At 41.5% G+C, this 27,482-nt stretch overlaps 1 protein-coding gene across 2 annotated transcripts in view; it reads left to right on the top strand.

Moving 5' to 3' along the window:
• asap1b (ArfGAP with SH3 domain, ankyrin repeat and PH domain 1b) overlaps positions 1-27,482 on the top strand; it is a 49,856-nt gene that overhangs the window by 10,566 nt on the left and 11,808 nt on the right. The window contains exons 2-15 of one of the 2 annotated variants that reach the window (XM_070927749.1): positions 7,362-7,434; positions 9,787-9,932; positions 12,058-12,132; positions 12,595-12,644; positions 12,890-13,019; positions 17,211-17,296; positions 18,901-18,976; positions 19,984-20,070; positions 20,736-20,744; positions 21,024-21,124; positions 21,266-21,335; positions 23,875-23,962; positions 24,236-24,284; positions 26,920-27,086. In XM_070927749.1, coding sequence (XP_070783850.1) covers positions 7,362-7,434; positions 9,787-9,932; positions 12,058-12,132; positions 12,595-12,644; positions 12,890-13,019; positions 17,211-17,296; positions 18,901-18,976; positions 19,984-20,070; positions 20,736-20,744; positions 21,024-21,124; positions 21,266-21,335; positions 23,875-23,962; positions 24,236-24,284; positions 26,920-27,086 — 1,207 coding nt within the window. The remainder of the gene's footprint in view (positions 1-7,361; positions 7,435-9,786; positions 9,933-12,057; positions 12,133-12,594; positions 12,645-12,889; positions 13,020-17,210; positions 17,297-18,900; positions 18,977-19,983; positions 20,071-20,735; positions 20,745-21,023; positions 21,125-21,265; positions 21,336-23,874; positions 23,963-24,235; positions 24,285-26,919; positions 27,087-27,482) is intronic. The other variant, XM_070927750.1, reaches the window with a different exon arrangement.

Raw genomic sequence — 27,482 nt, forward strand, 5'->3', positions numbered from 1 at the left:
AATCTCTGACTTGTATTGACTTCTCTTAGTGGCCAATAACATCAGCAGGTCAAGATTAGTTTAATAGATACAAGTATGCTTCCTCATTATAGCAGATAAACAACATAAACTGCCAGTGAAGAAGGGTGGTAGCATGCTAAACAACATATTGTTCATACTTCATATCATTGACCCATATCCCAAAGGTTTTAGCCGCTATTGGTTTCGTTACTTTCTTGAGATTGGTATATCATCACAGTAAATGTTTTAGTCCACTTTATTCTTTGTCCAAGTTATATTATTATCACATGGCGACCCAGTTGAGATCAGTGATTGTTGAAATATTGTTGTGGTTTTGACTTCCTTGTGGGACTTTTAAGTTCAAATGGGAGGTTGCCACAAAGGGGAATTGAGAGTTGGCTGCAAAAAGACAATGCAATCTGGAAAACAAACAAGGCTGAGCACACACTAAAATATGCTATCATAATTTTCAAGGTAAAATTATGTTTGGACATACTGTTAAATCAAGTGAATTTTCAGACTAAAGGTAGGAAATGTATCTATAGACATAAAGGATGCTGTCGAGAATGCTCATCAGCCATGTGTATGTATGCAGGATATGTAGTTAAGGGGTTGAGGGGCCAAATATGTAGTGGTTTGGACCTTTTTAGAATTGCTTTGCCATTTTCGTTCAGAAAAGGACAGTTTCATGTTGATTGATGTTTGGGATCCTCATTCACTTCAAAACCTTAAAAAAGATGTAGTCTCACTGGATCCTTGTCAGTTTTATCTGCAATTTCTGATGCACTACATCGGTCATGTGGTCGTCCTGATACACCTCTCAACCAAAACCAAAACCACTGGCAGTCTTTCACTCTCTTTCAGCACCGTGTGTGTGTGTGTGTGTGTGTGTGTGTGTGTGTGTGTGTGTGTGAGAGAGAGAGAGAAATAGGCCATTTGACCTCAGCTGCTTTTGGAAATGTTACATGCTCTCATTTTTCCCATTCCACTTGGAGAGCTGAAGGCCTCTCCGGCTGCAGGCCCGGAGAAAGGGATGTGCATTTGTTTCCTGCCAATGAAAACGGCTCCCCACCCTTCCTGCTTGAGTCATGCCACATAGACTCAACAGACAGACAGACAAAATGACTTGACAGGCGGACTGATCTCCTCTATGACTTCTTCATTTACTAGCTTTATTGCCGTAATATACATACAGTATGTATACAGTATTGTATTTATAGTCGCTGTTGTGTAATTGTGAGCCAGAAGGACCTGAAAATGCAATTGTGAAAAAGGAAGCAGAAATAAAACATAAGGTTGGTGTGGAGAATAAACAAATGATGATCTGGTCAGTCACTTTCTCTCTAAAAATGCCACTGCAGATGTTGTTTAGCCCCGCCTCCTGGCTCTGGGGAAGTCCTTTTATAATTATGCCCTTTCCTGTTTTCTTCTTCTAGGAAATAATTAGCATATTAGCTATTCTGAGAACTCGGGTGTCCCAATCTCTGCCGGGTGAAGAGTAAAATCTGCCACAGTGGCACAGCTGAGTGCCAGTGTGCTGCTGACAAAACAGAGAGCTGGCCAGTTAGTCAGAGCAGCTTCCCACAATCTCCGCGGTGAAGAATGTTGAGCCGTCGCGCGAGACGGCCAGCTCACATCTCCCCGGTAACCGCGCAGCCGTCCGCCGGTATGATGCCAAATGCCAAGGTTGAGGAGAAGACAAGGTTCAAGGAGCTGGGAAGGATGAGTTGAGGGAGGAAATGGGAAAGACGACTAACGTGCCATGAAAGTGACTGAATCTCATGAGCGGATCAGCGACTCAAGAAAAAACACTTCCCAGACGGCCAGAAAGCGTGTTGTTTTTATTCCGCAGCTGTCAGCGGAGAGCAGTTGGTGTCATTAGACGGAGTGCTGCCGACACAGGACAGGACACTGACAAGCCTGGCCGCTTCCTGCTTCCTGTCAAAGAACGGCTGCGGGGGGAAACGGCAGGGCTGCTGAGGGAGGATAAGGCCTCGGGGCAGGAAGCGTGAAGCTGAGACAGCCTCCAGTCAGTCATGCCCAGTCACTTCAACCGCCAATTCCCCCCGAGGATTTGACCTCCTGGGCATGACTGTGTGTGTTTGTGTGGTTGTCTGGGAACCAGGAAGTCAGCCCCCATTGACCCCATGGGTCACACTTTAAGGGCCTTTGGTCCTTTTTGGGGTTATTTTTGTTTTAACTGTAATAAAAAAATAAAGTAGGCCTGCAACTAACAATTTTCACTACAAACTGGTGTCAGGTTTTACAGAAAAGCATGGAGCTTTTTCCCCCTATCAGTCCACCTTCCACCCTTTGAGTTTTTTTCATGGTATTTGTTGTTGATGAAGTGGTTTGTGTGGCTGCCAGCTGCTCTTCAAGCTGCTGAACCACAATTGATCAAAACCTGCTTCAATTTCTCACTCAGAATGCAGCAGAAAGAAACCTCGGGTCCTACAGTAAACTAGAGGTTGGCAATACTACAAAATCTTGTTTTGATACCAAGTAATAAAAAGGCCAGAATCACCAGTATTGATACAAATACCTATATATCTTTTGTTATTAAAGGTGGCTAATGCACTAGCAGATGTACCAGCCATTTTCAGGAGGCAAAAGCATCATTAATAAGCTGCCTCTGAATACATTTTCATTACCAACAAACACTGCCAAACATTTAATATTTATTTATTTATTTAATATTTATCTCAAGAAAAAATACGTTTGAACGGGATCAAACGCTAGAAATGCTTTTTCAGCCCCCTCATTTGTAACATTAGACATTTTCTGAACATTCAAGGATATTCATTTCTGACCTTGGTGCTCACGCTGTTTACTAAATCTGTTCTTGCTGAGGCACCATGCATGGCAAACCGACCTCCACCTCCCGTAAGTCGGCCCTTGACCTCTTTGACTCCGTCTCTGACAGACTTCCACAAGGTATTCTGGCACAGACGTGTTGACTTTCACAGCACAAATGGTTCTTCAAGATAGATATTTCTCAGTTGAGTAACGCACGGCTATGAAATGTACTTTATTCTTTGCTTCTTTTTCCCAGCAGCACTAAATAAATTGTCCATATGCATCGCTTGCTGTTTGGGTGGAGAAACGAGCGACCGCAGATGTTTTGGCATTGTCACACTTGCTAATCCCCCTGGGTTGAGTGGGAGCTTGCCATTGGTTGCTGGCAGATAAAAACAATCCTTTGACTATATTCAATAGTTGTCGGCCTTTTGGAGAGCAGAGTTTGGATGCATTCTTGCCTGTTGCCAAGGGTTTGCAAAGACTGTGTGCCAAGACAGTGCTATTTCATTGATTCTTTCCCCCCTAAAAAAAGCTGAGAATTAACAGCTTTAACAAACCATGTCTCCAAGTTACATTAGTCACATTTACCACTGAAATACTGCTGGCCAATGTGTACATATTTATTGTTTATCCTCTCTAATATGTTGTTGGGATTTTGAATGAATGTATCTAAAACAAACATTATAAAGCATTTTCTAAGTCAGATCTAAATAAAAAGAAAGAGCTAAGAAAGTGAATCTGTTAAAGCTTGTTCGTGTTACAGCTGAATATTTAATTACGTGCACAGACAGGGTGGATTATTGGTGACCCTTGGGTGGCGGTGCCAGCTGCTCTCAATATGAGCACCACAAAAGTCAGTCTGCCTGTTTCGTGCTCTTCATCCTAATCAGCACGCAGAACTACAACCTCTGAATAATCAGATTTACATTGACTCAAACTGAGCGACAAAGGCAGCGTTTGCAAACAAAGCCTGTTGGTAAATGTGTTGGCTGTTCTGGGGATCTAATCCGTGACTTCTGCTGTATAACATAGCGTGTCTAACTGTTTAGATGGATTCTGCTTGTAGTCACTGTCATAAGAAAATGAATAATTCCCTTTCAGCTTGTAGAACAATATCAGCTATATTTCTGAATTCATTTCTGTAAGGTTTCAACTATTAACGATTATTTAACATACATAAAGTAATGAAAAATGCCTGCCACAGTTGTCCATGGTGACGTCTTCAAATGTTATGTGTCATCCAAAACACAAAGATATTCACTTTACAATAATAAAAAACACAGAAAAGCAGCAAATTGTCACATTGCAGAATCTGGAAGCAGAGAATAGTTGGCATTTTTGTCTGAAAAATGACTGACGCAGTTGTTGCTGATTCATTTTCTGTTGATCAACTAACTAATTAATTGACTTATCGTTCCAGCACTACATTTTTGAAAGATCAGTTTAGTAACCAAAGACAAATCCATCATATTATACTTACTTCAAGCATGTGGCCCTGAAAACTCCCCCAGCTGTTTCCAGTTTTCGTGGTAAGCTAAGCTAACCGGCTACTACTGGCCTCAGCCTTATATGTAATGGACAGATATGAGAGTGGTGTTGAGGTGGGGCAGCTACGGTGCGCTACATAGACCGAGCTAGTACGGTGGGTAGCGCTTGTGCTACCTGGCCTGGTGGCTATTAGCAGTAGCTAACACTTGTTCAGCTAACAGCAATGTTAGTTGAAAGGTGACAGCCTTAAAGTAGCTACCCCAGCACCGCTAGGCACTAGACTCCTGTCATAAGGAAAGCGTGTGGCCAGCCAGTACTGACGGGAGTAATGATATAATGGCTTCTGAGGACAACACTGAGCCTTTTCATCTCTTAAATTTAGTTTTCATACTGTTTGAGGGTTTTCATTATAGTCATTATCAAGATAATATCATATACAGAGACAATATTGAGATAATGAAACTATAACATTTTAATATTGGTACAAGCCTGTTTGGATCACTGTTTAGTCAAACAGACAGGGCTAGATAATGAGGCAGTGTGGGGAGCTACTGGGCAGCAGAATCTGTTCCCATGTGCAGGGGGATCAAAGGGCTCGGCCCCGGCTGAAAGGGCCCTGCGGCGGCAAACTTCTGCTGCCATAATTGGGGAAGAGCCATGTAAAACTGTCCAGGGGAGGCCAAGGACGGCTTAATTATGTTGTGAAATTTAATTAGACCACTCTTGTGTGTATGTGCCTCTGCTCTTAACCAGCTGACCTTGGTGTAATGGTGTTTTTCTGGTGTTTATCATCTATTACGAGCAAACATGGCAGATTTGTGGTTCCAGTCCCTCTGGTTAAGATGGACTGGATGTGAAATGATTGTACCGTCAGAAGAAATTATTTAATTTGAAAGAAATTTTTAAATCATATAGTCAAAGCAGGTAATTCGTGTGTTTTGGTTGCTGTGTACACTTTTTACACTTTACCTGTAGTAAATTATATTATAATAGATGTCACACAGAGAGATGGCGTTCAGTATGACTTGAGTGATTTTCATATCGTTGCTCTGGTGTGCGCTGAGAAAAGTCTGCAGGTTGTTTAGCTCACGGCAGGAATAAATGCTTGATCTCGGTATTGCTTTAATTGCATTTTCCACATGTGAAACTCCCATTTTCTCCCAACAAATAAACATCTTCCTTTAATTTCATCACACTGTGATTACAGATAGTAATCGGCGAAATGATTGGTAAATAACTGATAGAAACTTTATTACAGAGAAGGTGCTGTGTTGCAATACTCTAGGGTCTTATCACTAGATTAATCATATATTTTGGTCAGATAGCGATGGTGGTCCTATTGAATGGGGTTTTGTATTAATACCAGCGTGCGAGTAATAATCCCATTGATCAGTGTTCGCTGTCTTAATTGGATGATTGGGGCCACTGTGATACAGTTTAATTCTTCGTCCCCTCCAGGATCATTTCCAGTAAGTGTTATAGGCTAAAATGGCTCTTATTTGGTTTATAGCTGAAGGATTTTGTAAAATGGTTTATAAATATAATATTCCTACTGCAGCTTTAGCACCAGAATGTCCTTAGAATAGACATTTTTAATCAATTACTTTTTGGATGACTGAAAACCCAACAAATGGCAGTTCACCAGATGATCTGATAACAGTGGTAAATGTGGTACATAAATCACACTCTTTGGGTGTAAATGGGGTTTATATAATCAGCAAACATGTAATCAAGTGACTGAAGGTATCAGCCACAATCTGCGATCTCTGTTACTGTTCATTTTGTCACCAACAATGTAATGCATTCATGATATTCATATATAGGTGTAGAGTCACTCCAAGAAAGGAAAGAGACACTGTTGCACTTTTAAATCACTGTTCAGAGAAGGTTTATGTCTACTGATGGCAAATTCTTTGATTGTTATTCCCATATAATATTATAATCAGGAATATATATTAATTGAGAATTGCAAGGTTTAAAAAAGAAAAAGAAATAAAAACAGAAAAATAGAACAAATTAAAATAACACCGCACAAAAAAATGACAAAGGCAAGGCTATAAATTTGAAAAACATGCACAGTGTGCCATCAAGAGAGAGTTAAAGAAGATATGATATTGAGAAGAAAACGTCAAACGAAAAGTTATTTGATGGAAAGATTATTACAAGACAGGTTGATAAAGAAAAGACAAGGCTAGGAAATCTGATAAAATTGAGTTAAAAGGTAATTTCAAATGTGTCATGTCTCCCTTGAATGAAATGTACTTGTGTTTAGGTTTAATCAGGCCACAAATCAACCATGCAGCATGCAAGATGTGTTTGAATAAGGCGTCACTTCAGATGTAGTTGATATTCTCTCTGGCAGCGAGTGAGCTGAGCAATAAGGAGTTTTTATTATATGTGGATGATGTTGATGATGATGAATGTTCCTTGTGTAAAGCTGTTTTTGGGGGGTGCGAGATGAGTAAAGCTTTGCAGGATTTTCTCTAAATATAGATATGCATTATTGTTAAATGAGTAACCACCAGGGCCATGATCTATAGTGCCTGTGAAGTGTTTTTTCTATTGGTCATTATTTCAACTTCCTGGTGCTTTGGATGCTGAACTGTAAACATTAATCTCTGAAATTACAAGGAAGTGAGACAGATAACTCACAGTAACAATACTTCAGTGGCAGTGTTTATTTTTCTAGCATTTAAATGTTTCATTGTGAATAATTATCGTAATAAATAGCCTTAATGTGATAAAATTGGATATGGTGCCTATTTATTTAGCCTATTACAGAGCACAAAGGCTTTGCTCCAGCAGTCAGCAGTGTTGAAATAATGATTTATGCCACATTCAGGTCAAGCACTGTATTGTGAGCACTCTGCCTACATTAGCTTTATGGAGTGTGCATGCTTTGAACTATTGAGCAAATATTTTTGTTCTTATGCCCTGAATTCCTCAAGTTTGCTGTAGCATTAAAACACAAAAACTTTTATGAAACAATTATCTTTTCTGTCTTTTGAATGTTTCCAGTGTGTTCTTAAAGGATGAAACCACTTTAACAGCATCCACTCCTCCTCTTTTCTCAGGCGTTGGACCAGGACCGAACCTCCCTGCAGAAGGTGAAGAAATCAGTGAAGGCCATCTACAGTTCAGGACAAGGTGAGACTGTCTGTTTCTAAATTTATCATGCCTGAATGTGCTTTAGCTGACGGTTGGGTACGTGTTCACAGCTCTTTCCAAAAATAAGAATCCCCAGAGGAAAGCCCAGGATTTCTTAAATATCTTTAATGAAAATGAGGGTTGCTTTTTTTTCTGTCTAGAACATTGCCTTTTGAAGGACAGATGGTGTTTTGTGTGTATTCAGGCTGTCCCAGAAACCAACACCTGAGTTTATTTTGCTCGTTGCTGTGACATGGATCCTCAGTAATTTTCCACTGAATACTTTCGAGAGCAGGCTCCAGCCTCCTCCCTGTAAATTGACAGTTTCAGATGTTTGGCCCACAAAAAAAGTTTGTTTGTGCTCCACAGAAAAGACAGTTTACCTTATTCTCATTGTGACTCTTTAGATGAGAGAGTCTCAGAACAACTGGAACAACTCTCAAGTCAAGTGTCTAATAAGCAATAATAAGTTACTTTGGTTAGATCTAGTTATAATGAGGAAAATACTGGATGTGATCTAAAGATAGAAATAAGAATGGGATGTTTGTGCATCTTGTAAATGTAATGAGTAGTTAGACTCAGGGCTGTAGCCAGGATTTCAGAAACACAGAGGTCATTAGTCCCTCCAACACACACACACTCCTTCAGATAAGTTGTAATCCTTAAGATTTCAGCCCTGGTTGATTTGGCACCACCTGTGGTTACTAGGGGTAACAGCAAGTGCAGTTTAATACTACAGGAAACACTCTTCAAGCAGCTACTTTGTTAAAAAATACAACAAAAGAGCAACTGGTGTGTCTGTTTACAGTGCAGCCAAACAAAAACTACATTATGTTTCCTGTGGCTTCTTCACAATAAAAGCCAGCCCATGTTTTTCAAGTTAGGGCTTATAATTTGAAGCAGCGGCAGCAGTAGAAAATGTTGGATTTTCATTAGCTGTAACTTCGTACAGCTCTGATGTGGTGTAAAGAGAACGAACAGTTAACAGTGAGGCTGATATCGATGAGATAAAATTACAAACAATAACACTGTATTACATGCTACATCATTTCCTGTAAATGCCTTGTGCATAGGAAGGACTTTGAATCCAGTGCGGGAATGGCGGACCCTGCCACTACTAATAAAAACTACTATATTGAGAGATAATAGTCATACATGGCTGTTGCAGAAAATATACCAACCATATATGGTATCAAAAATGGGACTTGATTCCAAGAATAACAATTTGAGTACATAAATAGTGAATACTGATATATGTTATACTTTTTAAATACCCACCATGTGTAGTTTTTGAATTCCCCTGCGGTTGCTAAAAACCCCAAATTCCCAGAAAAAATACATGACCAGACAGAAAATACAAAGAGTAAATATACAAAAAAAATACTCTTGTCCTCAGTGGTAACTACAGCCCTGTTTGAACTGTCTTTGAGTTTTTGTAGGACAAAAGTTCAAAATGGCCGCTGCAGGAATGAGCTCTATAGGGTGCTTCTCTTACCTGACATCCCTCTCAGATTTGGCAACAGTGTAAACATCACTCCCCATCCAGCTCCTCTACATCTCTCACTTAATGACAAGGACAGATGGATGCTGCTGTTTGACTGACGGCTCCCGCAGAGTTTCACAGACCTGATGAACCACACATCTTGTTATGCCGACAGTTGCTGTATATAAATATTACTTACTGCAGTCGAAATGTATAAAACAAAAGTCTCTCTGGAATAGCATTGATCAAAACTCACGGGTTAAGGTCACATGTGTTATTGTATCACTTGTGTTGCTGCACTGATGAAGGAACTTTCCATTGCAGAATCTGTTGACTATTTCTGCCACATCTGTGTTATTATGAACGTCACTTGTAAATCTTAGAAGATTTACAAAAGTGTTGGTTCCAGGTGTTTGCCTCTGGTGCTGTTGAGAACAAAGAATGGTGCATTACTGAAGTGTTTTCTTTATCCTCAGCGCCTTTTCTTCACTTTTCTTTAACTTATATTCTTGTTGTCAAAGATATCTTATAGCATTGGTAGGCCAACATTTTGGACCTTCTTTTCAGAGTTATAAAGCTGTGTGACCTGCATAGAGACAACTTCACCAGTAAACTAAAAATATGTACGTGGCAATTGTAGATTCCTTGGAAAAGCTTCTTCAGTCTTGACTGACTTGTGGGGAGTCTCAGGTGTTTAAAAGAGTTTTAGCACTCCTGTAACATCACCAGACCCACAATGGACAGTTTAAAGACACTGACTGCAGGCCACTTCCAGTCCTCTACACATGCTAATCACGCTGATAATCGGCAAGAGTTCAGGGCAGATAAACTGACCAGTGGTTGGCCTCTCCTCTCTGTTTCCAACACAGACCATGTCCAGAATGAAGAGAACTATGCTCAGGCTCTGGACAAATTTGGCAGCAACTTCATCAGCCGGGACAACCCAGACCTGGGAACGGCCTTCGTCAAGTTCTCCTCCCTCACCAAGGAGCTGTCTGCCCTACTGAAGAACCTGGTGAGTCCAACATGTCAACACTCATAATGCCATTAAAATGAATGGTTTGTGCTCCTGCCTTCACGTGGATAGAAAGAGGAAAATTCCCCCAAGTGAGTTTATTTTTTCCTGTCTTCCCTTCTATAAGTGGTTTAGGATTTAGGTTTAAGGTTAAGATTAGGATTACATTAGGTTAAGGGTTGAGGTTAGGCATGCTGTAGAGAAGGTGAAGGGGTTATTGATGAATGTAGTCAGCAAAAGTCCTCACAAATATAATAATAGAGGTGTATGTGCCTACAGGTTCCAGCTGAATAAATCATGTTCATCCATTTCTCCTCTTACAAAACTGTGTAAAAGTCGCCTACACAGTCCGAACTGTCATCGCAGTCGGACAGTATAGCTGACTGCGGCTATATCTACCTCCAAGCCTTGTGTTTTTTTTTTCCCAGTCGAGGTTCTTATCTGTCTGCCGTGGATTTCCCCTGATGTTTCTGTTGAATAATGTGTCCTGTTTGAATCCTCTGTGAGTGATTGTTGTTGGAAGAAGAGCCAGTCCCCGCTCTCTTCCTGTGTGGCTGACAGCGAGATTAGACTCCATAAATACACTTGGCAGCACCAGGAACAACTGTGTGTGTGTGTGTGTGTGTCCATTCGGGAACCTTCTTAAATCACCCACCTGTCGGCGCTACCTGCATATTGCAGGAAAGTGAAATTATCTCCACTCATTCATCTCTTCGTCTCCCCTTTTTTTCTCTCTCTTGACTCTTGTCTTTTCCATTTTGAGTATTTTATTGAGTGAGTTTTTTAGACTTCAATAACAGCGCCCCGAGGGCTGCTGGTATGTGCGTGCACTACAAATGAGAATTGATAAATGGTGCTTGTCCTGGATGTCCTACATGCGTTATCGGCTTAAATGTAAGGGTTTTATAGACACGTTTGACCAAGTTGTTGCCAGCTTTTCTGCATCTCTCTCTCTGTTTATTTTCCTTTTTGAGAATTGTATACTAAGAGAAAGCAAAAGAGACAGTGACAGTTTCCAGGATGGGCTGTTAGAGCACACCGGCAGCTGGCCAGTAGAAGATTGATTCTGACGTTGGCCACATGCAAGACAGGCACTTAAGAAGCACATTAGCGCCCATTAAGCGTTGTTTACTTCCTTTACCGCTGCTGTGTGTCTGTGTTGACTTGGCTAACAACAACAGGATCTTAAATGCTTAGTACTGTTGTAAATGACCTTGCTGATCCTAATGGTTAGAGCTGCTGAGCATAACTGTGGCGACCAGAGCTGTTGGCATCGTCAAGCTTTGGCTAATTCTTCAATAGACTAACTTGCAATTGCGCTGTTTTTGGCAGCACTTTTTGCTGTTATATTGCAGTCAGCAGCGCCATGAATGTGTTGATGCGTTGCACTGCAGGTTAAAGGATGTGTTATGCGTTATTCTATATTTTACTATTGATTCTCACTGTCAACAAATCCCATAAAAAGACCAAAACCAACAATGTGTTAGTTCTTCTTTCAGTACTGAACAACTTCTATCCCTTGTCTGCGCTACTCAGACCCAAGTCTACTCATTCACACTGAATTCTTTAAAGCTGCACTAGTTAGTATTTTTTTATTAACAATGGATCAAATGAATGAAATGTGGAGGGGTCACTTGTAGTGGCAAACCCACAGAGAATCATCACCTGACTCTGCAGTTCCTCTCTCCTATATGGAGTGTTTTAACGTCTTTCAGCTCATTGTTTTGGTTTTAATGACCCACTCTCATCAGCATTGTTTCCAGCTGCAGCAGCTGTTTTCAGTGGAAAAGCTCTATTAAAAGCCAGTGTACGCTACCTGCTCAGCACCAAACTGCAGGAACATGTCATCCAGTGCAAAGATGAGGATCATTGATGTGTTTTTAATATTTAATAAGCTTAGTTATATCAAGCTTCAGCTACACATACAATATGTTTTTTTTAAGATCAGTTCATTGGTTTTTGTCTTTTCATGGGATTTGTTGACAATAAGAAAATTAAAGAATATCCTCAGTCTTAACCTGTAGAAATCTGCCTCTGCACTATGTTACAGTGTGTTAGCTATGTTTTCTCATGACATGACAGCATGACATTATAACTCCCTGTGTTCTTCCTCCTCCTCTTCCAGCTCCAGAGCCTCAGCCACAATGTGATCTTCACCCTGGACTCGCTGTTGAAAGGCGATTTGAAAGGCGTGAAAGGGGTAAGATTTACTGTAAAACTGTTTCTCTTCCTGACATTTTTTTCTCTCTTTTGACTCTTGACTCTCACCCCTCCCCCTCCTCCATGGCAGAAAATAGATGCCTCGTCAGCACATCTCTCTATTAATCTCTCAACTTCAGTGCATGCTGAGTGTAAGCGAGAAGAGGCCGGAGAGACGGGAGGGAGAGCTCTCTGTTCAAAAGATCACACTGTAAATCTTGCAGAAGTAAACACTGCCTTTTGTGTAGTGCTTGAGGCGAGTGGCGAGTAACTGGGTCATGAACCCTTGATGTTTGGGGGTACTAGGAGGGGCATGGTCGCTTGCTAGTCATACAGGGCATAAATCGTGAGTGGAGCGAGGCATTTGCTGGAAATCTGGTAGCGATCCAACTCTACAAATACCTCCGTCCCCGCGGTGACCTCTTTGTAGTTTTCTGATGCTTGTCCCCCTGTGTTTCTGCAGGACATAAAGAAGCCCTTTGACAAAGCATGGAAAGACTACGAGGCCAAGTTGTAAGTTGATGATTAAAGTGTGCTATTGTAATACCGTATGTTTGCATCATCTAACTCATTAAGAGCACTGAATAATGGATCAAGCACTGTTGATAATGTGCAGCAATATTGTTTGGACCCTCCAGGAGTGTTGTAGAAGATAGTGCAAACATTGTAGAACAGAAACCTACTTTCGTAATGTAAAAACAGACATGGTCAAAAAGAGAAGTGCATCCATTCAGTCATCGTCTTCTCCTCTGTGTCAGTACAAAGATCGAGAAAGAGAAGCGAGAGCACGCCAAGCAACACGGGATGATCCGCACAGAGATCACTGGGGCCGAAATCGCAGAGGAGATGGAGAAGGAGCGGCGTCTCTTCCAGCTCCAGATGTGTGAGGTACGTTGTAAAATGAAGCTACAGGACATTTTTGGTTGGCTTCTCAGTTAGCCAGGCTGGTCACAGGTTAAATCCCCAAAACACAGAAGTGTGTGCTGTCCAATCGTCCGTGTATGAATCTTTTATGCTGCTGTCTCATTGTAAATCAGTTGAGATTTTTTAAATTACCTTCACATTAATGCTGTGTCAGGTTGTGGTCAGACAACATTTGTACTGTATCAAACTACACAGCCTCCTCATTCATTTCAATGAGCAAAACAGTTGAACCGTGCTCAACTTTTGCAGCAATACAGTGTACAGTGTTTTTGCCGTTATTTGGTAGTCAACAGTAGAGAGATGACAAGAAATGAGGGGCATCAAAGGTCCCCACCTAGAATTGAACTGGAGACATTGCAAGTTATGGTCTTATGGCCACCAGGGCACGCCAGGTAGATTGTGATAAAAAATTTCAATTCCAGATTTGTGAAATGCTGTTGTTTCATATTATAAACCACTGGTGTAGTGTTTTAACGCCTGCTAAGCCTTCAAACTCAAGGGTGTATCACCCAAACTGGCCCTCCTGGATCTTATTCCATCTTCTTTTGGAACCTGTAGCAACACACCCCCACCTACGCAGTGCTATTTTTGGTCTGAACACCCACTTATTAAAGTCCCACAGTATGCAAAGGCTTCTTTACCAGCTGTATTTAAAACTGATTTTAAGCTTGAGTTGACTTTTTCTCTCAGATGATTTGAATAATTTATAGAATAGCTTTAACACTCGTGCAGCTCCACATGTAGGGATTACAGCAGCCGCAGCTGTACCTACATTAATTCATGAACAAGGTATGTATTGCACCTCTGGCTCTGGCTGTCTGCTTCAACACTAGACTGAAAGTAGTTACAGTGACTGTATGTCAGTGGATCAGATTTAGAAAATATAACACCAAACAAGTGAGATATTTGAGCATCTAATCACTCGTACTAAACAATCAAACTGTTTAATTTAAGCGTTTTCAGATGTTCCTCTGGTTCTGTAAACTTGTTTTCTTTCAAGCATGTTGTGACACAGTTGGAAGTCTCTTTGGTATTAATGCTCAAAGACTGTACTTAAAGAAATCTGACAGCTTGAATTAAGTGTAAAATAAATGTGAGCTCTTTATGTGCCCAAGAGAATCAGAACAAACTGTTAGAGCTCACTGTGCTTTGCCAAAAACCTCTCTAGTGGTGGGTGGTGGACGCCTACGCCTTGTTCACTGTTTTATCCTGTTAGGATTTTTTACTCAAATTACATAATGGACCAATGGCTGTTGCACTGCTGATGATTGTGTGAATTATTCACTACGAAACTCACTGCAGTCCTTTTGTGCCCTGCCATGCTGATCTGCCCTCTTCTCACAGTGACTCAGAGGTGTTTCCTTGCCCACATTTGCCCCCTGTGTTCAGACTTCTTACTCTGCTGTGGCTTAATTAAGTCGGGTTTATTCAGATATAAGCACAGAAAGTGCTAAACATGAAACAAGGGGAACAGATAAGAATACAACAGATAACAGCCATGCTAGCAGCTCTGTGAGACTGTACTCGGGAACAGTGGTGCTTTGAGCTAAACGCCAGCATGCTAACAACCTCACAATGACAATGCTAACACGCTGATGTTTAGCATGTATAATGTTTACCATTTTCCCCATTGTAGTTTAGTGTGTTAGCATGCTAACATTTAATTATTAGCACCAAACACAAAGTACAGCTGAGGCTGATGGGAATGTTACTAGTTTTGCAGGTAATTTGGTCATGAAACAGAGACATTAACATCCATAGAGCCACATCACCAATGTGGCTTAAAACTGCATTCACCGTCAATCGTCAGAGTGTGAATCTGCTGACATCCAACATAAAGCCCCCGAAAAATAATTTTCAGCCCTCCTAGTGATTGCTCTCAGGATGCTGATGCCAATTTCTAAGTTGCTTGGTTGCTGTGTTCAAACCACTTTAATTGGGTTACTTCTGTTTGGTAGCCAAAGTTTTGGAGGTTGTAAACAGGAAGTATAATGTTGCTATGGATTCAGTAAGTTAATCTGTGGTCTACAACTTGAGCCCTGTTTTTTTAAGCTATATTTGTGTACATTTTGACACATTGGCACCATTAAAAGTATGCCGAATGAGCTCTTAGCAGTTTCTGTTTGCAGTGTACCTGGACCACTTTAATACTAAAGAAAACCTTTTTAGCATTCAGTTATTAGGAGCTTTTTTTGTTGTTTGTTTGCGATGGACATTGGAGTTAATTATATTCTCGGAAAATGTAAGTTTCACTGAATCTAAGAATATGTATCGTATGTTCAAACTACAATAACTAACTTCCTGTTGTTTTGAGAACACCTCACACAGTATATTTGCCTCACGTCTCTCCCCCCACGCCCCCTCTCACAGTTTGAAAACCCTCCTGGTATAGTTTCATTAAAAGTTGGCTCAGTTTCTTTATTGGAAACAAGTCAAATCATTTAAGCAAGCAAATTTCCTTTTTTTTTTTACTTTGAACCTGAACCTCAAACAGTTTTATCTTTTAATGATTTCAGAAGATCTTCTCATCAGTTTTCTCAACATTCATCTTTGTAGCCCGCCTCCAGTTGATGCAGGATGCCAACGAACAAGTTGTAGCTCCCACATTCCTCTTTTATTGGCTGCTTCAAGAACAGATTTGATTTTAAATTTCAAAAGCCTCCCTGTAAATAATAGTTAGTCGACTGGTTTTAAGAATTTGCCTAAAAAAGCATTGAAGGGCTCTATTATGAAAGCACAGCTGACTTGTTTTTATACATAAATGACGTGAAGTTCAGTGTCTAGGCGAGAAATAGTCTCAGTATTGGTATTGCAATGTAAAAATTACAAATACTGTTATAGAGAATTTTATCCCTTTTATCTATTGCACATTGCATATCTACTTTCTATGTGAAGCATTTGTTTAATCTGACCTAGTTTTGTGTTATGTAATGGACATTTTGTTTTGTGATTTATCCATATTTTTAAGTTGCAAGTCTATAAGATGCTCTACCAATAAACCAAGGAGACAGAATAATCACAAACATCAGAGATGTTCCTAAATCAACAGTCATCATGGCTGGAAATACCAGCGTTGCTGCTGCTGTTGTGTTTGGTGCAGTCAGTGGTACAATCTGTTCATCCCACTTAACCTCATTTCTCTCTGTGTGCGAGCACTCTCTCGCTCTCTCGCTCTCACGCTCTCTCCCTCTCTCTCCATGTTACTCAATCACCAGATTACAGGATGCTCTCACTCTCTCACCCTTTTTATCCTACGCTGTCAGTGAAGGAGTGTGGAAAGGCAGGGCTCAGCAGGCTGCATTATGCTCTGCTCAGACACGGCAGCAGTGCGAGCGATGCCGCTCATTCACACAAAAGAGCCCGAACACGCACGTGCGACAGTGCCCTCGGAAACACTGAACCCACACAGGGCTCAGACAAAATGTGGATAATCTCCCATCCAACAGGCGCTGACAGGCAGACAAAGGGGACAACACATGCATGCATACACACATATATGCACATACACATGCGCTCATGCGTATGCTAACATACGTGCATCCACACACGTGATGTGAGGAGCCAATTGAAACTGTATGTTGCCGTCAGACGCTTCAGAGTGCTTTTGTGTAATAGATTACATTTTGCTGTGGCGCTGAAAGTGGTCTTTAGCCGTGACTCTTTGTAAATCTCTCTGGATTGGCATGCTGTGGGATTAGCTCAGATTAAGATTATCTTTTATTCGTTTGTTTGGTGGGAAGCGCTGTCTGAAGACTTCTCGTTTGTTTTGACTCCTCAGACGCCCAGACTGAGCATAGTCTACAAAGCACTTCCTCTGGAGGCCATTCTCTATGTTTTATAATGCTAATGTAAAATATTTCTCATCATCCTTTTGAAACTGTATTTAGATCAAGGCAGAGGGATGGTATTCTCTTGCACTAGAAGTGTGTTTACCAGTCTGGTCCCCACTCCCACAGTGTCAAGGCGTACATCAAAGCCTTCATAACGCGTTTGTGCGATTATCATAAAGTATTCGTACTCTAAGTGTCTGCGGCAAAGCAGAAGCCCTTATTCACTGAGTCTGCCACATTACACCTCATTAGACCAAAAAATCCTTCATAACACACCCTGAATTTCAACTCCTGGCTGAACTCTGCACCTCTCTTTGCTTTGCAGTACCTGATCAAAGTAAATGAGATCAAGACCAAGAAAGGAGTGGACCTCCTCCAGAACCTGATTAAGTATTACCACGCACAGTGCAAGTAAGTACCACCTTAATCCCCCTGAACCCGAATGTGTGAATCCCCCCTGTTGTGTGCGTCACACCCACTGAGAAATGGATTTCAAAACACGCCACAGAAAAAGGGTTGTGTCTCGCTCCCTCTTTGCAGCCCTCAATGTCAATTTTCTATCTCCTGTATGATTCACGGATCTTCAGGGTGCACGTATATATAGCGCTCATAAATATGCACAGGTCATCATACAGATATGTTCTGACAGCTGTGGGGTTTGGTGGGTAAATAAGTGGGCGCTCTCCGTGCCAGAAGCGCAGCTCACAACGGCCAGTGACAGAATGACAAATTTTCTCTCAGCGTTGCTAGGTCCTGTCATAACACTGGGACAAAACAATATACTTCCCCTTGTTAATCTGTTCAACCTGGCCCTTGATGGATAGAAAAGCTGCAGTGGTGATGGATTACAAGCACAAAAGCAATCGATGGAGAGATGAGGGAAGTGTGTGACTGCTCACTGCCTGAAAGAGGAAAACAATTTGTACCGTCTGAACCACTTCATTCAACAAATTAAGGATGGTAATTAAAGGGAAATTTGTCAGCCTGGGTGTTATTCTCATGTTTTTGTATATTTGTCTTGACATCATCTTACTCACCCAGGGAAATATGGACTCTTGTAAGAGCGACATTGATCAGGACAAGATGCCTACAGCTTTCCAGAAAGCTCCAAAGTAATGATGTCAAACGCTTTCCTTTGAGTCCAACCAAACATAAGCACAGAATGTAGGAAATTCCTGCAGCTGTTTTAGCAAACTTCATCCAAATTGTAAAGGCATCACGATGCTCCAACTGATGTTTGATCATCTAAAAGCATCTGAACCCCCCCCCCCCCAGTCCTTGTCCACAGGAGTCCACATTTCCTAAATCCCTACAACAGAGGTGGTGAGTAAAATATTATCATGACCAATAGTCATAGTGGTTGTCAAATACCAGAATTTCCCATTAAATAATAAGTAATTCTAAATACATTTACAACTATAGTATGAACTGCGGTGAATCTTTATACCTGCAGCATAAACACTGTATACATTCAGTACTTGACGTGTAGAGCTGGATGGAGTGGTGGAGATATGTGGGATCCTCAATGCATAGATTGAAAGAAAACAAGCAGAGGAGGAATGTGACATAGAAAGTAATGAACTGAGGAAGGGGGAGATGTGTTCCAAGAGGAAGAGAGTGGTGGGCAGGGCGGAGGAGAGAGGGAGGTCATTAGTGGTGATTTGCTGCTGCGGTGCTGCATCGAGGTGTGTACCACCGACAGATCTGTAACGGATTTCAGGATGTGCTGAGCACCTCTGCAAATCTGCTGCGGACACAGCCAGCTGCCATTTCTTTGCCAAGAGCCGAAGGCGCCAGAATGATCTGAGCTATACATTAAACATAAACTGCACCAATCTCTCCTCTCTCTCTCTCTCTCTCTCTCTGTGACCTTCATCGTGGCCAAAAGGAGCACAGTCAGGTGTTACCTGACATTTGCAAAGTATTAATTCCCATAAATGACCGACTTGTCTCTCATTTTTATTCCAACGCATGTTTAATGTCAGTGAGATTCACATGTACCTTTTGTTCTCCAGTTTCTTCCAAGATGGCTTGAAGACTGCGGATAAGCTGAAGCAGTACATCGAGAAGCTGGCAGCTGACCTCTACAATGTAAACACTCACATTTTCACCTTTTCCTCTCTTCTTATGCTCACTTTTATTTTTCAGAGAATCAAAGCTGATCTTTTGCACATCTGTGTTTGTGTTATTTTTCCTTCTGAATTAAATTAAAAAAAGTTGACAAAAAAAACAACAACTCAAGGTCCAATTACTGGCTTTTCCCCTGAATCTCATGCATCTCTTTCTCAGCTCATACTGATGCTCTGGAAAAAGCTAGTAAGTGGACCTTGAGTCAAATGTTTCCAAAGTCAAGATGGAAGTTGCACGCTTAACACAGTTCATGATTCCAATGAAAGTATTTGCCCTAAAAGAAATGATTAGATAAAAGTGTCACGCATCCCAATAAGTTATTGGAAAGTGAACTGTTGTGCTCGGTGTAGCACATTTAGTCACAAGCAAACGTTTTTAAAAAGATGAGCTTACACTGACTGCTCACCAGAAGGTAGCACATCTGCAGCAACTGTCGTGATTCAGAATCTCCTGGAAACGAATAAAACCGACATATCCAAAGATGGCAACGCCTGGGAAAGTTGAAGTCAGACAAAAGATCCTCACACTGTACTGATTCCTCCCAATAAATTTAATTTTACAGCAACGTTTCCATAACAGAGATTTCTCTCAGGCGTTCACATGACAAAACCAGACACTTTGGGAGCTATCGCTACAGTATGTGGATCTTTTTGTCTGACTTCTCCCCTTTGTTTTTTGATCCAGCGACCTTTAAGGGTTTTTTGGATCTAGTGTGAGAGATGGCTTGTAAATTACAAGATAAGATAAGATAAGATAATGAAGTAGGTGTGTTTTTCTCAGAGGAACAATGAGAAGAAGAAAAAAAAGAAAAAGAAAGTAATGGGAACTGCTCACATTTATTTTGGAATTGAGCCATTTTCAGTTTAGGCATTTACACGAGGCATTTTTATTAGTGTAATAAACACAGCTGGTGATCTCTCAGCTCTGCCGGTGCATCTTTTCCTCAACCTTCCTTTTCTTTTCCTCAGATCAAACAAACTCAGGATGAGGAGAAGAAGCAGCTGACTGCCCTGCGGGATCTGATCAAGTCCTCCCTCCAGCTGGACCAGAAGGAGGTAGGCTAGTCACACCCGAACACGCCAGGCCAAATTTAAACTTGAACCGGGTGTAATTCTCACGAGGCCAGCCCAAACTCTGACCTGACTCACTCCTACCGGCTATTTAGCTCCAGGTGCCACACAGATATGTTGTTAGATGCACTCCTATCCCACCTCCTCTCACTCTGGCCACTACCAGGTTTGGAGCTTGTCTCCTGCAGCACAGAGCGAGTGCCCAGTGCTGTACCATGCTGGTAGCCAGTGTGTGGTAGGCTTTGCTGGTGACCAGTGTTGTGCCTCACTGGCTGCTCAGTGGAGAGCCACTCACTGCCCGACTTAACACCACATCACACACACTTAAAAAAACGGCCAGCCTCAGCTTTACTTGCTTTAACTGCTGTAGCTGTATGTTTCACCGTCCCCTCGATTCACACATTCACACTCTTCTGCATGACACAATCTATACGGTCTTTCACATTTCATTTACACTTTCTGTAGCTTCTCTTGTTAATAGCACCCACGTTGAGCACCACATTTAGAGAGTAAGCACACAAGATTGTGGTTTTGGTCAGCACACGAACAGGCGGCGCACTCTTTCACACCCAGCGTCTGCACCTGAGCTGGATCTTTCACACCTCTCCCCTCTATCTCCCCCTTCTGCCTTCTGCTTGTCTGGAATCAAGTCTAGAAGAGTAAGTGCTGGTGCATGTTGAGCATGCTGTCTGTTCTGCTTCACAGTAGAGTGGTTTGGCCCTGTAGAGGTGTTGCAGAGCATGCCTTGTAGACTTCACTTTTCTGTTAGCACTCTCATGTTTGGTTTTGAGAAGAGACCCTGTACTTTGATGTTGGAGGATGAGTTTGTAGTGTGTTGGTGTCTGTGTAGCATGTCTTTCAGCAGCTCCTCTACGTACCCTGTGTGTTAAACGTTTTTTGTGTTTGCGTTTGTGCATGTATTGTGTGGGTTTGCACAGGACTCGCAGAGTAAGCAGGGTGGCTACAGCATGCACCAACTGCAGGGAAACAAGGAGTTCGGCAGCGAGAAGAAAGGCTACCTGCTAAAGAAGAGTGACGGGTAAGCTGCTAACACAGCCGTTATTTAAAAAACGCTGCACAGCACCATTCATGTTGCATTAAAATTTTAAAAGTGCACACAGAGAAAATAGACATGACAACTCCTTTCCTAATGTGCCCCCCCCCACCTCCGCCTTCACAGGCTGAGGAAGGTGTGGCAGAGGAGGCAGTGCTCAGTGAAGGGGGGCATGCTCACCATCTCTCATGCCACGGTGAGTACAAGACAAATGTACACACACACACACACACACACACACTCCCTGACCCCCAGACTGTGCCTGTGCGGATCAAAGGGAGAACATCATGCGGGGAGGTTGTGTTGGGCTTTCTCAATCTGGAGGCTGGCAGAGTGGAATTGACATAGATGGGTTGTCATGGCAACCCCTCCCCCCTCTGCCTGCTGCGCCTCGGTGACTCATCTCAGAGCGAATGTGAGCGTTACTGTATATACGCTGGCACGTCTGTAGTGCGGCCTCCTCACTCTTGTGCAGCAGCCGCCGTGCAGGGTGACGTTTTCTTTCCTGTGTGGACGGCAGGAATCTGAACACTGAATTCAAAAATCTGAATTTATTCTGTAACACTGTCTGTCATTTGAGTTGTAACCTCCCACCGAGCCTCGAACAAAGAGAGAGCCTCTGCACTGAGGAGCTTGGCACAATCAGTAAGTTTAGATAATTGTGGCAGAGCAGAGGGAAGGTGTCTCATCAGGAGCAGATAAACAGTAAATCAGGAAAATGTTTCATTTCGATTAACTACGATTCCTGTTCATCTTGGCCATGTTAACCTGACTGTCACTGTAATTTAAACTGGTGAAATTTTGTTATCTAAAGGGCTGTTAAATGAAGCTCCTGAAAGACGTCAGACAATTGACAAGGATCTTCCTCATGTCTGCGAACCAACCAAATCACTCAAACTAACGTGACTTATCCATATCATTGTGGATCAAAAAGCAAACAGAAGCTACGTTTGTGATAGCTGCTTGATACTTTGACTATAGGCATCAAATCCTCAGCAGGCTGAGTTGCTTATATGAATAAATGAATCCCAACAATAAATAGACCACAGATGTGATTAAATAACACTCAAATCTGTCTAAAAACATTCAATATTCAGCAGCAATTATAAAACATTCCCTATTTATTTACATTAAATTGAATAAGACAACTTTAAGAATATTACATGTCAGATCTTTTCACCATAACCCGTAGGATTATTATTCACTATCCATTGCTGGTTATGAATCATACAAAGCTTCCCTACATGAAGAGTAAACATTTGGTTTGTGGACCTGAGGAAGATCCTTGTCAGATCAAATTACTTCCAGTCTGATAAATAGTGCCTCAGACAGTACAGGATCATTTCTTCAATATTTGTCTTGTAACTCTAAGAATATCTTTAAACATAAATTATAATCTACAGTACAAAAACAGGTACTTGTATTAACAATTGAGGAGTTTCTCAAATGATCATAATTTGAAAATATAACCTTGTTTTGCATCTTTTGGTGCATACACATCGTGACTTAAAGCCAACAGTCTCTCTTGTATTCATGTAAATGTTAACATTTAAGGACCGGGACAGCTTTAGTAAGTTTGCGGTTGAGGAACGTCAACAAGCTGTCTTGTTGGTTGAGATGGTGCCTGGTGAAGTTGGCACTCAGGAGGCTTTTTACCAACAGTTGTTCCAGTTGGATGTACCATGGCAAGGAGGGTAAGCTCTGGCAGTGCATAATGACTGATGTAAACATGAGCCTCTGCAATTTTATTGGTTACATTTGCTGTTTTTCTAGTTGTAGGGTGTGAGCATGACTTGAACCTTCACACAGCTGCTGCCTCAAACACGATAACATACTTTCTGTCTGCTACAAGAAGCTCAGGGGAAGTGCTTCTCTCAGTTGTGATATGAAAGGTTTCCTTTTGTTCTGAGGACACTAAATCTTTAACCTCCCTGTCTACTGGTCCACTGAGTGGGGCTCAAAATCCTTCGCTGTCTCGAGTCTCTAACTTGTTTTTTCTTCAGGGAGCTGAACTCTAGGTGACTCTAGTTGACATGGCGAGGTGCCAGCAGGCCAGCCGAGCTCCGAGGCTCATCACAGCCTGTTAGCATTTCATTAACACGTGCCCCGGCCCCTCCTCTGCCCGGGCACTGGCAGGAGACAATGCTCAGTGTGCATGTGCCAACTGGGCCCATTATTACAGTACACAGCCCAGCCAGCACAGTCCAGTTTCTTAATGGGGACAAGAGGAGTCCTGAGTTCATTCTGAATCTGTGTCACTGAGTTTTGTAGCTTTAATTATGTGAATATTCAAGTTCCGTAGGTACATATGTGTATTGCAGCAGTAGCATTGAATATTAAATAAGTTGATAGAAAAATGTACAATCATTCTGTTAACTGATTAAACATCAATCAAGTCCTTTATCATGCAAAAATGTCAACCGTTTGGTGGTTTCTGCTTCTGAAATATGAGGATTTGCTGCTTCTTTCTGTTTTATATCAATGTACATTTAATATCTTGGGACGCCCTAGAAGCTCACCGGGTAGAGCGCATAACACATTGGCTGAGACCACAGCGACCCGGATTCGCCCAAACATGACATTTTATACACTAAAGACTTGATAAATCGAAACAATAATAGCTTATATATAGAGACCCGACCGTTGTGTATAATATAGTGAATTGTTGTGATTGTGTATTTCCTGTCTGATCTGTGTGGCCGCCATTGTGATCCTCAATCTGTTTGTGCTTACAGTCCAACAGGCAGCCGGTCAAGCTCAACCTGCTCACCTGCCAGGTCAAGCCGAGTGGTGAGGACAGGAAGTGCTTTGATCTCATTTCTCGTAAGTTTCACACCGACATGCTGTACATGTCACTACATGCCAGGATAGCTTAGTTATATACATGTTAGTATGAGACAGTTTGGGAATTCCTGCCTCTTATAAACATCAAGGAAAACAAATCTGTGGAAGCACACAGACTATTTTTAGACCGCTTGTCCAACAGGTATCACACAGACAGGTGATATATTTGTATGCTGCATGTTGCTGTCTAGTATTATAAAATGCGAGATAAGAGATTTGCTTATTGAACTTCATTGTTTCTGTATTCCTCAGATAACCGGACATATCACTTCCAGGCTGAAGATGAACAAGAGTTTGTCATGTGAGTACTTAAGCTTCATAACAACACTAAAAATAGCATTTACTGTTATTTATTTTTATTTTTTAGTTTACCTGTCCCACTATAAGCTAACATAACCTGAAGAGACGTCTCATATCTGACCACCTTTACCTAAATCCTGAGAATGAGTGATATTTGGTTGATCACAGAGTGGTTTTTTATTAATGGCGGATTGGTTCGCGGCTGCTCTTGTGTCTTGTGTCGTTGTCATACCTGAAGACAGAAAGTGGCAGAGAGACTGCTGAGAGTGGGTGGCAGCGAACATGTCAGTGGGATTTGTAGTCTGCAGTAATTCAGGTCACTGTAACCTCACACTGTTGTTTCCCATGCAGTCACACACATGCATGTCGGTAGGCGGACGCACGCGTACATATTACTAGAACAGTAGTAATTCAACAAATGTTTTATTAGATTGTCACACACCACCGTAAAGTTTCCTGTCAACCTTCAGTAGTTGTGCTAGTCAGCTAAGCTTTTCACTATCAACAAATGTCTATTCTAAAGTGGTTAATCAGTTTACCCCTCTTGAAGTAGACTCAAGTTATATGAAACAATAATTAATATGTTTTTGTGATTACTGCAGATGAATAGCTAGTATGAAAGCTGGCTAACCAAACGGCTAGCTTGCTTGTCCCAATGCAGTTAGCAAAATAGCTAATCCAGGGGGCGAAATTCAGTTTTTAGTCGCTGCTAGCGTAACACACCCGAATCTCTGACCAAACTGTCGGCGGTTATGTTGCATTGTGGGTAACATAACCAGGTTTTGACAAGGAAGAAGAATGCATGGAGTAAAAAGAAAGACAATATCTCTGGTTCTGCTGCATAGATTTTTATATGTATATGTATATATATATCTCAGACTTGCTTGAAGATCAAAGATAAACGTTTTGCACTAATGTTAATTAAGGGCAACGCTAGTTAAAATATCAAGCTAATGTTTTTTCATATAGCAGGATAATGTTGGTTACAATGTTTCTTTAAAGTAAAATAATGGACATAAAAGAAACCCTTTGTTGGCGTTGAAACGCTCAGAAACAAACTGAATAAAATCCTACTGAATCTTCTCGAGCTGTCAGGACTAAAACACTCTTGAAACACTCTTTGATTTGAGGCACTTCTGTTCTGAGCTTGCATGTATACACTCTGATGCCTTGCTGTCGTTGTGCCACTTGGTTCACTGCTGCTTGAACACTCTGTATCTCCATGTACATGTAGTCCTTTGGGATCTGGCTCGCTGCTCCTCACTGCCGCTTCTGTCACGCACTTCCAACTGCAGCAGCAGCAGCGTCTTCGTGGGATTTTCCATAAAATATTTAGTATTCTATGGGGCTCCTGCTTTGTGCAATCACGCTCCCTCTCAATTAGGCTAGGAGCATATTATAATGCATAATATAAGTAAACATAATAACGCTTTGGCTCAGCATCTGTGGATTAAAAATATCTTGGTTTTTCACACCTACAGATAAACAGACAATCTAACACATCAGTTTCTGTGCCCACTCCCTGTCTGGCCTCTGCCACTGCAGACAGGGTTGAGTGACAATGACAGAGGAAGTGCTGACGTCAGGCTCATAAAGCCCAGTGTGTGTTGGGGTGTGTGTGTGTGAATTGGTGTATGTGTGAGGGCCAGTTCAATGGGTAGAGCACAGGAGCAGATTGTGCTGTGTAGTGAACTGCAGGGGGCCATGTTTGAAAGGCAGCTACTGTGTTTCCTGCGTGATTCTTAATGACCACAGTTGAGTGTGTGTGGGTGCATGTGTGTGTGTTTTACCTTTTTCGAAGAAAATAAATCTGCAAGCACAAAAAGACTGTCGTGGAAATGAATCCACAATGAGGGCGTTTCTCAGGGAATAGAAAGAAGAAGAGTTGAAGTAATTTTCTTGTTATCATCTCAGCAGTTATAGAAAGAAGCTCTCTATCCTCTATCTTTTGTGCAGTTTAAGTTTATTGTCTCACAGGATTCGTTTAGCAGATTATTAATGCACCATATGTGTATAATGAAGAATAAATCTCTCTTTGGACCAATTATACAGACAGTAGACTTTTGTCCTTTCAAGCCAATAAAGATATAACGTGATAATAGGTCATGGGTCTTTCTCTTTCATAACTATAATTTATCCAATGTTTTGTGATTAATGTATAATTTTTCTAAAGTCGATTGCAAGAAAAATATTTGACAAATATTTATATAAATTATTCATTGTTTAAGCCATTTTTCAAGAAAACAATGCCAAATATTCCCACAGTACCAGCTTCTCAGTTGTGAGGATTTTCTCTGTTTTATGTCATAACAAACTGACTATCTTTGGGTTTTCAACTGTGGGTCGGACAAAACAAGCATTTTGATGATGCCACCTAGAGCTTTAAGAAATTGTGATGGCCATCTGTCGCAATTTCCTGACATTTTATTGAACAAACAATTAACTGAATTGAGAAAATAATCCTCAGATTAGGGCAGCTGCAGCTATAGATTTTTCATTACTTTATATCTGGTGGTGTTTTTATGTTTTTATCTCTTAGTAAAATAACTCTGCAACTGTGGTTTAAAAAAATGCATTCTAAATAAAATGTCTTTTCATTTATAACAGCAGTAATAATGTGTTCTCTTGTCGTGCAGTTGGATCTCGGTGCTGACCAACAGTAAGGAGGAGGCGTTGAACATGGCGTTTCGTGGCGAGCAGAGCAGCGGAGGCGAGGACGGTTTAGAGGATCTGACTAAAGCCATCATAGAAGACGTGCTGCGCATGCCGGGCAACGAAATCTGCTGCGACTGCGGAGCTGCAGGTGTGTACTGCTGCTCTTTGATATATATATATGTATACTGTACGTCCTCTTCCTGTTTGAGCTTAGTCAACCCTCACCTTGTTACGGGAAAAGACAAACACCTTCACTTCAGCATTTTCTGATTTAACTGTAGGCAAATGTTTTATTTAAAGCCCCACACCGATCTGGATTTCTTTGCAATGTCACAGCTGCCCTGAACTCGGTGTCCTTCAGTTAGATGGTAACTGAACAAGCGTCACTGCAAATCCCCCAGCAGCCTTCAACAAACAAGCGTGTGTGTGTGTGTGTGTGTGCGTGCGTGCGTGCGTGCGTGTGCACGAGCGTTGTTAGCATTCAGGACTCAACCCGATCCTGATCCTCCCCCACATTAGGAAGCAAAGACTCAGCATTCAGGAG

The sequence above is a fragment of the Enoplosus armatus genome, chromosome 21 (genome assembly GCF_043641665.1).
Source record: "Enoplosus armatus isolate fEnoArm2 chromosome 21, fEnoArm2.hap1, whole genome shotgun sequence".
In the NCBI taxonomy this organism is placed as follows: Eukaryota; Metazoa; Chordata; class Actinopteri; order Centrarchiformes; family Enoplosidae; genus Enoplosus; species Enoplosus armatus.